This window comes from Rana temporaria, chromosome 12 (genome assembly GCF_905171775.1).
Source record: "Rana temporaria chromosome 12, aRanTem1.1, whole genome shotgun sequence".
Lineage (NCBI taxonomy): Eukaryota > Metazoa > Chordata > Amphibia > Anura > Ranidae > Rana > Rana temporaria.
The window spans coordinates 52,801,820-52,816,693 of NC_053500.1; the positions used below are offsets into that span (position 1 = coordinate 52,801,820).

The window sequence follows — 14,874 nt, forward strand, 5'->3', positions numbered from 1 at the left end:
AACTGCCTCAGTATGAAAGGGGTCTTAGGTTGCGCACACACACTATGCAGATATATTTACCAGGGTTACTGGGTGAAAGGAAATCAAAAGGGGTGGGCTATTGTGGAAAAACAGGGATGAGACTGGGTCTGCCAAAGTCTCTGTACTCAGCCAGGTATAAGACCACTTTCATACTGAGGCACTTTTCAGGCGCTTTCACGCCTAAAAAGCTCACAAAAACCTACAGTATTTCCATTCAAATCAATGAATGCTTTCACACTGGGGCAGTGTGCTGGCAGGGCGGTGACAAAACTCCCCTCTCCATTAAAATTAATGGAAAGCTCTTCAAAAGTGCCTGAAAAGCTCTTCAAAGGCGCCTCAGTGTGGAGGAGGCCTAAGAGTCCATGGACAAACAAAAACTGCAAGATGGGTTTGGCATTGAGAGTTATGGGGATGGCATTAACCTATGTGTAAACCTTCACATTGTAAAACAACCCATTCTGTTTAATATTAATGTAGATAGATAGATGGATAGATAGATAGATGTGATGTAGAGCAAGAGAAATATATATAGCAGGCTGAGTACTCTGTGGTTTCATGCTTGGTGTGGTCAGTTTTTAATGGGAAAGCAAAGGGACTAGCAGGAACAGGGATTTCACATACAGGAAGCCATACAAATAGAACAGGATGCTATTTCATGCAAGTACAGGCGGTCCCCTACTTCCAAACATCCGACTTACAAACGGAGGGAGAGAATAGGAAGTGAGAGGAAATCTACCCCTAGGAAGGGAAATTCTCTTCTGTAAGAGTTAATATGGGAAAAAGATGTCTCCACTGAAGCTTTATCGCCAATCCTTGTTTTCCTAATAACCCAAAATGTTCAAAATCCAATTGTTATTGGGACAGAAAGTGAGGTGAAACCTTCAGAACAGATACACAGACAGCAAAACAAACATTCCAGGGGTCATAACCCTTCCCCGTGTTATCCAAAAAGCTTAAAAATAGATTTTTTTGGCTGGAGCTATACTTAAAAAATGTACCTGTTCCAACTCGCAAACAGATTCTACTTAAGAACAAACCTACAGTCCCTATCTTGTTTATGACCCGGGGACCACCTGTATATGGTATAGTAGGCACACATCAGGAATATGAAATGTTGGGTTTACATACGCTTTTCTTCCTTTTTTTTTTTTATAGACTTTATTGGATTTTAGAACAAAACAAGCTAATAAACTGTTCTGTAAAGTAAGTGAGCAGAGATTACATATATTGAAACACTTTGAACAGATAAAGATGAACTCCATGCATAGAAATATAATGTAAAAAAAAAAAGATGTTACCAGAGGGAAAGTTTGGCAAGTTTTAGAAGTTGAAACGGTTCCTTTATAATTCCCGGAGGCCACCATGCTGGGCATTGGGAAAGATAGTTGTAAAAGGGAGGGGTGGGAGAGAGTGACTACTGGCTAGCTGCCGGGTCTCTAAGAATCAATGAATTCAGAGAGTTGGGAGAGGTGTCGGGGAGAGAGAATGTGGGTAGAGCAGGGCTAAAAATTTCAAGTCTTGAGCTACTAGCCAGGCCTTAAGAGTTACTGGCCACCAGTTACCCCACCCTACCCCTACCCTGTCCCGCCCCTAAACTCGAATTAAATTACAACGTAATTATAACTCCCAGCATTGGTGTCAGTGGATGCTATAATACCTCCCAGCATTGGTGCCACTAATAATAATCTCAAAAACAGGTATCGGAGGCTGTGGTAATAACCCCCAGCATTGTTGTCAGTGGATGCATTAAAAAACCCCCGCACTGGTGCCAGACGCCATAATAACCCCCAACACAGGGATCAGAGGACGCATAAATAACCCCCAACACTAGTATCAGAGGACGCATTAGTAACTCTCAGCATTGAAGTCAGTGGACGCATTAATAACTGCTAGCACAGGTGTCCGTATTAACTGGTTGCCGACCAGCTGCCGTCGTTTCACGTCGGCAGGTCGGCTCCCCTGCGCGAGAGTACGTAATATAACGTCGGCTCTCGCGCAGGCCACTAGGTGCGCGTGCGCGATCGCCGCCGGGCACACGCGATCGCTCGTCCCTGACAGGACCGGGAGCTGTGTGTTTACACACACAGCTCCCGGTCCTCTCAGGGAGAGAAATGCTGATCTTCTGTTCATACAATGTATGAACAGACGATCAGTCATTTCCCCTAGTGAGGCCACCCACCCCTACAGTTAGAACACACCCAGGGAACATACTTAACCCCTTCCCCGCCCCCTAGTGTTAACCCCTTCACTGCCAGTGGCATTTTTTATAGTAATCCAATGCATTTTTAGAGCACTGATCCCTATAAAAATGCCAATGGTCCCAAAAATGTGTCAAGTGTCCACCATAATGTCGCAGTACCGATCAAAATCGCTGATCGCCGCCATTACTAGTAAAAAAAAATATTAATAAAAATACCCCCTATTTTGTAAACGCTATAACTTTTGTGCAAACCAATCAAACGCTTATTGCGATTTTTTTTTTTTTTTTTTTTACGAAAAATATGTAGAAGAATACGTATCAGCCTAAACTGAGGAAAAAAAATGTTTATGTATTTTTGGGGGATATTTATTATAGCAAAAAGTAAAAAATATTCATTTTTTTCAAAATTGTCGCTCTATTTTTGTTTATAGCCCAAAAACTAAAAACCGCAGAGGTGATCAAATACCACCAAAAGAAAGCTCTATTTGTGGGGAAAAAAATTTTGTTTGGGAGCCACGTCGCACGACTGCGCAATTGTCAGTTAAAGCGACGCAGTGCCGGATCGCAAAAAGTGCTCTGGTCGGAGTTCCACTCAAAAGTAGAACTTCCGCTCATCTGATTCCTCCCCCCTCCGGTGCCACAATTGGCACCTTTCGTGGGGAAGGGGGGGACAGGATACCTGTCTTTCACAGGTATCCTTTCCCACTTCCGGGAGCCTCAGCCACGGGTATTGACGTCATGGCTGCGGCTCCCTCCTCCTCCCCCTGTCGCCGGGCCAGTAGAAGAGATGAGCAGAGCCTCGAGCATGCGTTGTAGGGTTCCTGGCGTGAAGCCAAAAGGCTACACTGCCGGGTTCCCTTACACACAATGGCGTTGGCAGCACCTGACAGCTGATGGAGACATTGCTGGACTCCAGGACAGGTAAGTGTCCTATTATTAAAAGCCAGCAGCTGCAGTATGTGTAGCTGCTGGTTTAAATTATTTTATTTTGGAAAGAACACTGCTTTTTTGTCCCCCTCTCCTCCTACGTTGGTGGCATTGAAATGTAACCCCTCTCATGACCCCCAATGTGGGGGGAGGGGTTAACTTTCTCTGACATTACCACAAATGCAGAAGGGGGGTGGTGGGTTAAAATTTCACTGCCATAGAGACCAATGCAAGGTGGGGTGGGGGGGGTTAACTTTCACTACCACTAACCAAACCCCCCCCCCCCCACACACACACATCCCCCACCTGCATTGGTGGACATAGCTATGCTAACCCCTTCCTCAATTTCAGCCTGTTCAAGTGCCATTGCCCTAACAAGTGCAGATAGGTGGACGGGTGGGCAGTTCAGGCAGATGGGCGGGCGAGTGGGCGGGTCAGCACGCTGATGATTCAGGCAGTTGGGTGGGATCTCAGAAGATTACTGCATCCCCATCCCACCCACACAACAAGCAGCCAGAGCCTGAAACTGCCAATCACAAATATGGAGCAAAATCCTCCCTCCAACAGCCATCGGAGCCTGCACTGTGTGGTGCTCGGAATGATAGGAGTGACGGCAGCGTCACTCCTATCATTCAGGCAGCTGGAGAGCACTGGGCACTCGGTGTCGCTCATCTGCTCTCAGTGCCCCCTCTCCACTCGCCCCAAGCAAATTTTCATTTGCTAAATGCGAGCAGGCGAGTGAAATTTGAGGGCTGGGGTTGGGGATAGAAGGGTACCCCTATATAAATTGAATAATATCTAGTGGAGATTAATGGTACTAATGGAGATGTGGATGGTATATATGTCTGGAGAGGAGGTGGGGGGCACTCCTCCCAGTCCGCTAGTTGGGGGAGCGGGGCACTCCTCCCAGTCCGCTAGTTGGGGCACTCCTCCCAATCCGCTAGTTGGGGGGAGGGCACTCCTTCCAATCCGCTAGTTGGGGGGGCACTCCTCCCAGTCCGCTAGTTGGGGGGGCCACACCTCCCAGTCCGCTAGTTGGGGGTGGGGGGGTAGTTCACATCCATAACTGCATATACTGCACATGACTTCACTGTGTACACTATTCTGTTTTATATGTCACACTGTTTTTATTAATACTGTGCTGTACATTTACTAAAACTGGAGAGTGAAAACCTGGTGCAGCGTTGATTAGAAATCACCTTTGTTTTTGTTTTTTTGTTTTGTCAAAGTTTAATTGAACAAGCTGAGATTAGCAGCTGATTGGCTACCATGCAGAGCTGCACCCGATTTTGCACTCTCCAGTTTTAGTAAATCGACCCCAAAGTGTCCTGTAAAGGCCTGTACACATATTCTGAAAATCGGACCAAAAATACCGCTTTTGAAGCGATCGTACACAGCTTTCGAGAGACTACAGTTCATTCGATTTTTATTAGGATCGGACAAGTATGACCATTTTCTCGTACGATACCAAATTGTAGGATTTTCATTTAATCCGTACAGTTGCTGTAAATACACTACATCACTTCCAATTGTTTACTCTGTCGTCCGAGAATTTACGTAACTCTTTGTTTCTGATGTGTGACTAGCATGCAAAGAAAAACGGATGATCTGTCTTCCGATTTTCGGATCGTGTGTACGGGGCGTAAGGCTGGACAGAAATCTAAGCATTGTACATTTGCAGTAAAAGTATTGTGGCAATGTTTATTTTCTGATTGGAACGCGTGTACTGTACATACTTCCAATTTTAGGAAACCTATAAAATTGTTAAAATGGCATAACAGAGCACACAGAGGTGGTATGTAGATGGCTACCACATAAAATTGGGTGTGTAAAGGTAAATAAAGAGGGAAAGGAAAAAGTGGGGTGGAGGAAGAGTGAAGGGGTGAGAAAAAATTGATGGACAGAGGGGAAAGGAGGGATTCCCTCCTCCCTACTCTTAGGTCCAAGAAACCATTATGTTTTTACACTCACCGGTCACTTTATTAGGTAAATCTTGCTAGTACAGGTTTGGACCCCCTTTTGCCTTAAGAACTGCCTTAATTGCTCATGGAATAGATTCAACAAGGTGTTGGAAACATTCCTCAGAGATTTTGGTCCATAGTGACATGATAGCATCACATAGTTGCTGCAGATTTGTCGTCTGCACATCCATCATGCCAATCTCCACCACATCCCAAAGGTGCTCTATTGGATGAGATCTGGTGACTGTGGAGGACATTGGAGTATAGTGACCTCATTGTCACGTTCAAGAAACTAGTGGTGAGATGATTTGAGCTTTGTGACATGGTGCATTATCCTGCTGGAAGGAGCCATCAGAAGATGGGTACACTAGTCATAAAGGGATGGGCATGGTCAGCAACAATATTCAGGTGGTGTTTAAATGATGCTCAATTGGTACTAAAGGGGCCCATAGTGTGCTAAGAAAATATCACCCACACCATTACACCACCACCAGCAGCCTGAACCGTTGATATAAGGCAGGGTGGATCCATGCTTTCATGTTTACGCCAAACTCTGACCCTACCATCTGAATGTCGCCGCTGAAATCGAGACTCGTCAGACCAGGCAACGTTTTTCCAATCTTCTATTGTCTAATCTGGTGAGCCTGTGCAAATTGTAGCCTCAGTTTCTTGTTCTTAGCTGACAGGAGTGGCACCTGGTGTGGTCTGCTGCTGCTGTAGCTCATCCGCTTCAAGGTTCGATGTGTTGTGAGCTCAGAGATGGTATTCTGCATACCTTGGTTGTAACAAGTGTTTATTTAAGTTACTGTTGCCTTTCTATCATCTAGAACCAGTCAGCTCATTCTCCTCTGACATCAACAAGGTATTTTCGTCCACACAACTGCCGCTCGCTGGATATTTTCTCTTTTACAGACCATTCTCTGTAAACCCTAGAGATGGCTGTGCGTGAAAATCCCAGTACATCAGCAGTTTTTTTAAATACTCAGACCAGCCCGTCTGGCACCAACATCCATGCCACATTCAAAGTCACTTAAATCCTCTTTCTTCCCCATTCTGATGCTCGGTTTGAACTTCAGCAAGTCACCTTCACCACGTCTAGATGTCTAAAGGCATTGAGTTGCTGCCATCTGATTGGCTGGTTAGCAATTTGTGTTGCCAAGCAATTGAACAGGTGTACCTAATAAAGTCGTCAGTGAGTGTAAATTCAGAATAGAAAAATTAGTTCCAGTAGAACCATTTTTATTTTTGTTTTGTACTTTATATACTCCACAAAGTTTCATACTATACACTTTGCTAGACAGCATGCTTCAATCTGTGCAGTGTGGTGTACATTCTGTATAATTTGTTGCACAATCTATGGTCCACATACCACACTTCTATGGTCCACATACCACACTTCTATGGTCCACATACCACACCTCTATGTCCACATACCACACTTCTATGGTCCACATACCACACCTCTATGGTCCACACACCACACCTCTATGGTCCACACACCATACCTCTATGGTCCACACACCACACCTCTATGGTCCACACACCACACCTCTATGGTCCACACACCACACCTCTATGGTCCACACACCACACCTCTATGGTCCACATACCACACCTCTATGGTCCACATACCACACCTCTATGGTCCACATACCGCACCTCTATGGTCCACATACTACACTTCTACTGTATGTATTCTGCAACTGCTGCTTGTTCGTCTTCAGACTCCCCAGACGGCAATATGGGAGCTGTTGTTCACTCGCTCATAAACGTTGCAAGCTCATGGGTTGTCTTATTCACTCTGGATTCACTACCTAATGAGTGATTGATCATGAAGTGTACAGGACAGGCGATGAGACACTTCAGACTTCACAGCTTATGTTTGTTCCAGGTGGTTGGTTCACAAGGTAGGAGGATGACAATCCTTTACAGAACAAATCAACTATGGCAGCCCTCATTTTCCTTCATACAGTTTTCCACATTTTGTTAAGCTACAGCCTTTTTCCAAAATGGATTAAATTGGGTGGGATGCCAGTATGTCTAACCTCCTATAACCTATCCAACTTGGGTGAATCCGTTCCCAGACGTGCTCCACATAAGGTCGATAGGGGCTTGCCTAAATCTCCTGGGGAAAATAATTCCTCTAAAGGCTCAGCCTGGAGGAGAGGCAACTGAAGAAACTGTGCACTGGCGGCATGTTGTAGTTGCAGGTACCAGACATACATCCAGGCAAGCAGGTGTAGTGAGAGAAAGCTGCAGGTATGATAGCAGTACGCCCAAAGGCATAACATCTGCTAAGGCTATAATTCCATTCCATGCCGTGCCCAGACCTGTGCCAGGGATGGTACGGAACTGCGGCAGACTAGGATTCCCCCATAAGGGCTGGTGACCACTGGTTGGAATACAAGAAACATTGCCAAGCAGCCAACCACACCTTCCATGTGGCACGTGTAGGCCCAGGAACCTCTGTATACGCCTTCGGCCCTCTATATGTAAAGTTATGCAGATCAGCCAATGAGCCCAGACAAGCTGCCTCTAGACATTGCCACCTTGGTTTTAGAATGCATGAACCACCACTGGACTGAAACCAGCATTGCTGCCCAAAAAATAAACTTGAAAGTTAGGGAGAGCTAGTCCTCCAAGGTGGGTGGGAAGCCAAAGAGTGGATCTCGATAATCTAGGGACTGCTCCATTCCAAAATAAGGAACCCACACATTTTGTCAAAGTCTTTGAAAAAGGAATCCGGGACCCATATTGGACCATTTCTGAAGATATAATTATATTTGGGCAACATCATCATTTTGATGAGATTGATATGCCCTAATAGGTTCAGGGGGAGACTGGCCAAAAAGGAACTTTGTGACTTCAGAGTTGATAACTGGGGAAGATGATTTTTTTTTTCCAAAGTAATTAGAGGCCTGCTTGGTTACCAGAACCCAGAGGGAGCGGAACTTGTCCACCCACCGCAGGGAAGAGGGGCCTGCCGTTTGTAGTTGCATCTCTATCTATAGGAAATAGAATCGATGTGGACCAGTTTATTTTAATCCCTGAAAAGGCGCCAAAAGTCAAAGATCTGCAGGGTGGCCAAAAGCATCCAGCATCATTGAGATATAATAATGCATCGTCCACATAGAGGGACAATTTCCCCACCTGCAGACCCAGGAGATCCGGAGCACTCCTGATCAAAATAGCCTAGGGCTCCAGAGCCAGGGCAAACAGCCTGGGAGTAAGTGGGTAATCACTTGCACGTGCTCCGATAGAGACAAAAAGTCAGAGAGGCAGTTATTAGTACAAACTTGTGCCCTAGGAGCCCTGTAGAGCAGTTGAAGCCCATGAAGGAATTTGTCAAATGCCTTTTCGGCGTCAAGCGAGGCAATAACTAGTGCCTGAGTTGCTATGTGGGATAGACCAGTTTAAGTAGAGACATCTTGTATTGATATCTGTTCCCTTGCCCAGCATGAAACCAGTCTAATCCACATCAACCAGATCCTCAATCACCTGGGCGAGACGGCCCGGCTAGAACTTTAGCAAAGATTTTGCATCCACATTCAGCAAGGATATAGGCCGAAATAATGCACAGTCCCGAGGATCCTTGCTGGGCTTGGGAACTAAGACAATTATGGCTTGGTTCATAGAATTTAGGTAGCAATTGGGCTACTCTGGTGGTAGAGAGATCTTGCAATGTTTGTTGCCATGCCTGATAATGGGTTTTGGTTTGGAAACTAATGCTGTTTCTAACCTAGTTGCCTTTTCCTCCAGCTCATCCAGTGAGTGGGACGTCTCTCTCTGGAGATGTGCAATACGGGAGATCTATTTCCCCCGGCCCATGATTTAAAGGAGTCCCATACCAAAAGAGGAGAGGCTGAACCAATATTAGACACCCAATAGTTGCAAATAGAGGCAGTTAGCGTTTGCCGTAATTGTTCATCCATTGCCCAAAACCTGCAAAAGTGCCACAACTGGGACTCTGGGGTGGACAAAGCAAGAGAAAGACATAAGGGGGCATGGTCTGACACTTCCCTTGGACACTTTCTGAACATGGCGCAATGCAGAGGAGGTGGCAAAGATCAGGTCAATCCTTGACAAGGTCTTGTATGTGGCTGAATGACAAGTAAACTCTTTTTGGGTCAGATGCATGTGTCTCCAGATGTCAGTTAGGGAAATTGGCCCATTGCCGAAGATTTACAGAATCCATGAGCCGAAGTATATAACCTGTCCAGTGTTGCGCAAGGGATCATATTAAAGTCACCCAGCAAGAAAACCACATCAGTGTCTAATTGTACCAGAACCTTCATGGTGGTATGAAGGATCTGAGTGAAGGCTGAGGGTGGGATGTATCACACCATATTTTTATTATAGATACATGCATGTAAGATTACATATCTGCCTTCCGGGTCTGTTTTGACCTCAGGATCCTGAAACTGAGGATTTTTACTAACCAGAGTACGGACCCCATTAACATATGTTGAGTATGTAGTGTGATAATGCAGGCCCACCCATGATTTTTTTTTAAACTGATCGTTTTGGATCCCTGGAGATGTGTCTCGTGCAGGATCCAAATATGTGGATTATGTTTCTGAAGGAAGCAAAACACCAAGGAATGCGTAACAGCCGAATTTAGGCCCCTAACATTCCAGGAGATCACCGTAAATTGAGACATAAGGGAGGTAGAAAAATAAATCGACTCTGAACAGGTTCATGGGTGCAGCTGCCCAACAACCATAATAGTAAGATCAGAGAGAGAGAGAACCACGATATACCTTGTTTGACTATATATATCAAGCATTGATACCATTATTTTCTCATGGCATGAATAGAAAACCAGAATGGAGCACCTTCAAACCCAAGTGGGTGTAGTCACTTGGGTGTGTTGCAGGTAATAAACGGGCACAACGGGTGCATAAAGTTGTAAACTTACAGTGATGCTCAGGTGCTGTACTTGATTTGAGTTCACCACAACAGGGAAAGCATCTGAAAACAAATAAGCTGCATCTAATAACAGCTAAGGGCTAGAGATTTGTTAGCCAAGGCACTAACTGCTCTCAGCGGTTTGGAGGCAATGACTTCAGCCATTTGGACGCTTCATAGAGAGAGGTGAACAACCGGGTTTCCCCATCTTGAATCCGCAGGCGATCTGGGAAGAGAATGCTGTAGCAAATGCCACAGGTGCGCATGGCTTCCTTGACTTGATCAAACTATCTTCTCAATTTCTGTGTCTCCACTGAATAATAAGGGAAGATGGGAAGTTTGGTGTTCTGATGTGTTGCACTCTGGCTGCCTGAAGAACTTCAGCTCTATCTCTGAAGTTGAGAAATTTTAGGATGAAAGTACGTGGTGGTGCCCCAGGGGGTCCAGGCTTGGGTAGAATATGGTGGGCCCTCTCCACTGCATAAAAGGGAGAGAACTGGGCCACCGGTAGTAAGGTGTGCAGCAGATTCTCCACAAATAAGCTGATTAGGGCCTTAAACATCTTTCTTCTGCGAGGCCCACAATACGGAGGTTATTTCTCCGGTTGTGGTTTTCAGCATTCTCATTCTTATACTCTGAAGTTTGTAAAGAATGGATATTAGTAGCGTGTTCAACCATAGTGTCTTCAGCATGGCCTAGGCGCTGTTTGGCTAACGAGAGCCGGCACCTCATCTTGTCCATGTCCTGGCGGAGGAGTCCCACATCTAGTTGAACAGCTTCTTTGAAGTCAGGGTGGGTAGTTATGCCTGGCTGATCAGCCAGTTACGCTTGGCTGATCGGAGGAGGTCTGCTCTCCCAGCTCTGTCTGGGACGCTATGTTGGTAAATAAGTGCGCTCTGGTCTCCACGTGGGCGCAAGAGGCTTGAACGGCTTTCTCCAACAGGAGAGGGAAACAAAGCTTCTTACACGGACCAGTTGCTGCCCCAGATGATCCACGGCGCAAGAGTGTGCCAGCAGCTGCCGTGCAGGAAGGATTGAGTGAGGATGAAGGAGATGTGCCTGGTAGAATCAGCGGAGCTCCAGCACAGACATCCACTCAGGTCGCTGTCTTGGTCGCTAGCCTGCCACTGCCAGGTTTTTATTGCTTTCTATCCCTCATTGGAGACATTGCACTTTCTTCTTTTGGAAAGATTCTTATAAACTCACTTTTCTTCCATTTGTGATACAGGTGTGATAAACAAGATGAGAAAGGATGCCCTATCATTGTGAACAATAGGTGAGTGGTGTGATTGTGGTGTTAGAAATATTTGTATGTGTTTTTTTGTTTTTTTTCTCTTTTTTCTTCTTCGATAGATCTTATTGCACAGGCACTTTAGAGATTTTCAAATTCTAGTATCTAGATCTTAAACACACATATATATGAACATATGTATGGGTGTACACATATAGGGTTGGGCATTTATATGCACACAGTTTTTTCTAACTAGTTGGCCGTATTCATTTTTCTCAGGTAAAATTTTTATGCACTCTAGAGAACACTGAATCCCCCCCCCCCTTTTTTTTCCCCGACAGATCTCACTGCACAGGCACTTTAGAGATTTTTTAACTCTAATATTTAGATCTTAAACACAAATATGTATGCATATATGTTTATGTCCACATATATGGGGGTATATATATTTTAAGGAGAGTATATTGAGACTGCATAGATTTGGGTAGGGTAATGTATGTTTTTGAAGGTTCAATGTATTTGTATGAAAGACGAAATGTATTTGTAATTTAATTTGTAATGAAAACCAATAAAGAAAATTTATAAAAAAAAAAGAAATGTATGTGGTAGGCTACAGAGGTCGGCTGTTTTTTCACTTACCCATTTGTCTTCCCTCCGCAGTCATATTTACATGATCGTGGCGGTGGTGGGCAGCATATTCCTCGTCGTGACTGTTGCAGTTGGCCTTGTACTGTTTGTCAAACGCAGGAAGCACCTGAAAAAGAAGCACACCATGCGACGCTTTGTGGATAACGAGGTAAAGGGTGTTATGGGGATCAACAATGTTTTTCTTTTTTGTTTTGGTATATCCTATTCTTATCACTTTTGGCCTTTCACAAGTATCTCCATACAAGGAAGGCCTGAGCTGAGCTTTTACACAAGGCTTGGTGCTCTTTCACACTATATGTGCATGAAAACTGATGGGAAAACTGTGCATATTTCACTTGCAGAGACACCAGTTTACCACAGTTTCACATCAGTGTACCTCATTTTTCATGCACGTGAACATCAGTTTTCATGCGTGTCTGTTATGCACAGACTGAAATCACATCCTGTGTCATCACTGCTGTCCACCATCCCTGTCCGCCATTCTGTCCCCACCATCCCTTCCTCCTGATCACATACCACCGTTTTGTTCTGCCCTTCACGTACCGCCAATGGGTTAGCCGCATCTGTGTCCCCCCTCACAGCATACCTCTGTTCCCCGCTAGAGACCTTCCAGAAACGTACCTGAGTGACAGCATCCCAGCCAGAATCCACAGGGGAAGAAGGTGGGCTGTAAGCTCACAGAGCGCCGCTTTGCATTCCTTCCCACTTCCAGTCGCATGACAGGCATACAGAGTGGTGCTGACCGTTTTGCCTGTGATCCACTGCGAAACTGTAAGGGAAACTGCAGACATGCTGCATTATACTGCACAGCTCTGCAACGTACATCGCACCTCCATTTTGGTGTAAACAAAACACATGGGAAACAATGGAAAAACGCAGGTCCCTGCAAATGGTGTGAACGATCCCTTACAGTCCCCACTCAGTACAGACCCCCCTCCACTAACTACAGAACCCCTCCAATATAGACCCTTCCGCTGTAGTATAGACCCTCCATCAGTACAGGCAGACCTCCCCCTCCAGTACAGACACCCCCACCCAAGTGCAGACCCCCCCCATCAGTACAGACACCCCCAGCAGTGCCGACCCCCCTCAGTACAGACACCCCCTACTGCAGACCCCCCTCAGTAGTACAGACCCCCCCCCCCCCAGCAGTATAGACACCCCCCTTACATACCTCAGAACAGCGCTGACAGATACACTGTGTGTCCCTCGAGCGCAGGCTCCTCCTCCTCTTGATGTAAACCGAGAGTACGAGGCTGCTTCGGTTTGCGCTGCTGAGGTACACAGCTGTAAAGGACACAGCTAATCAGGGCAGCGGGCCGTCCGTCGGACCATTCTCATCGGTTTTGTCCGACCGTGTGTACGGGGCCTTAGAGGTGCTTCTACCCACGGGTGTCACCCCTCTGGTGGGTTTTAACTGTAAGGGCTTGTTTACACCATCTGCAGAGAAAACCACAGGTCTCTGCGTGACCCACAAGAAACAATGGTTTCCTATGTGTCTAGTTCACACCAAAACGGAGGTGGGATGTCCGTTGCGGAGTTGTGCGGGATTATGCAGCATGTCTGTAGTTTCCCTCACAGCTCCGGACTGGATCGCAGGCAAAATAGGCCCCAGCGCTCTGCATGCCTCCTATGTGAAAGGAAGTGGAAAGGAATGCAGAGTGGCGCTCTGTGAGCCTACAGCCCACCTTTCCCCCCCCATGCTAAGACTAATCTGTCCTAACCCTGTAAAGCAAAAATCAATATACTTACCTTTTCTGTAGCCGATCTCACGCTGACATGTCAGTGGCGGCTTCTCTGTTTTGGAGTGTGTAACAGAGTCGGCCGACAATGGAAGCAAGTCTATGGGTGACGTCACTTCCCTGGCATTTCCCAGCCGTTGTCGGCTGTCTCTTCTACGCCGCGTCCACCGCCGGTGACCTGAACGGCTCTATAGCAGTTTTTTCTTCACAGGGCTGGATAGATTAGTCTTAGAATGTAGCCGCCGGTAGATTTAGCGTTAGTTTTTGGCTGAACTTCCACTTTAAAGAGAAAATGTTCTGTATTTGTTGTAGCCATTGTAGTGCAAATTTAAATGATGTTTACATTTTTACAGGGTTGTACTCCTATTTTTCTTATTATATTAAATATGGAGATTTGTGGTTCCATCTCATGCAGATTCATATTTGGCCTGGTGGAGGCACTAGCCCCAACCAGGGCAATCGGGACCCTGCTGTTCTATGCTAGGAAGGTGATTTCTATTATGATGGAAGTCAGCTACAGCCCCTACCTTAGACTATTGGAAATCTCGTATTGACTCTCTAATTCCCTTGTACAAAGTAAAGTACAAATCTTCGAGGATGTCCTAAGAAATTCCACATCTTTTGGGATGTATGGATTGATTCTGATCTACAATTGTAGGATATCCTAAGTTTGATAGCACCTGACAGGTCACCCCTCCCTGTTTTTGCTTTGATTCTTGAAGTTAGAATGCTTTACAATGGGGACTTTGGTTCCATTGTTATGTTATGTGCTGTGTCTCACATGGTGTACCACTACTTAATGTATCTCTAACAAATAGCTGGGAGGGACGCAACTATTATTTAGGCTTTTACTCCTTAGATACGCCATCTTACGAGCGGTAAATAGGTTGTTGCCTGTTTTCACTTTAATATGCATTGCAAGTGCTGGGTCCAGGGTATGCCCAGAAGACGATGTTTTGTAACTTGCTGAAACCAAAACAAAAAAGCTTCAAGAAAAAAAAAATAAGGGATATTTGTATATTAACCACTAAAGGGAGCTCATCAACTCAAATATAATAGTGTTCTATGAGTGCGTTCACAATTAGAGGCAAAAGTGGAGGCTGTTCATGCATGGATGGACCCCCCTGTGAATAGTGACCGTAAAATAAATTTCTGATGATGAGTAACTGTAGTTTAAAAATGTATTTTCTTTTTATGGAGTACTTCTTGGTGGGAAATATCTGGGGCATAGAGCAC

At 45.5% G+C, this 14,874-nt stretch overlaps 1 protein-coding gene across 1 annotated transcript in view; it reads left to right on the forward strand.

Annotated features, from left to right (window-relative positions):
• Window positions 1-14,874, forward strand: part of ERBB2 (erb-b2 receptor tyrosine kinase 2) — a 183,774-nt gene that overhangs the window by 142,155 nt on the left and 26,745 nt on the right. Inside the window, exons 16-17 of the mRNA XM_040330030.1 lie at window positions 11,246-11,293; window positions 11,909-12,044. Of these exons, the coding sequence (XP_040185964.1) occupies window positions 11,246-11,293; window positions 11,909-12,044 (184 nt within the window). The remainder of the gene's footprint in view (window positions 1-11,245; window positions 11,294-11,908; window positions 12,045-14,874) is intronic.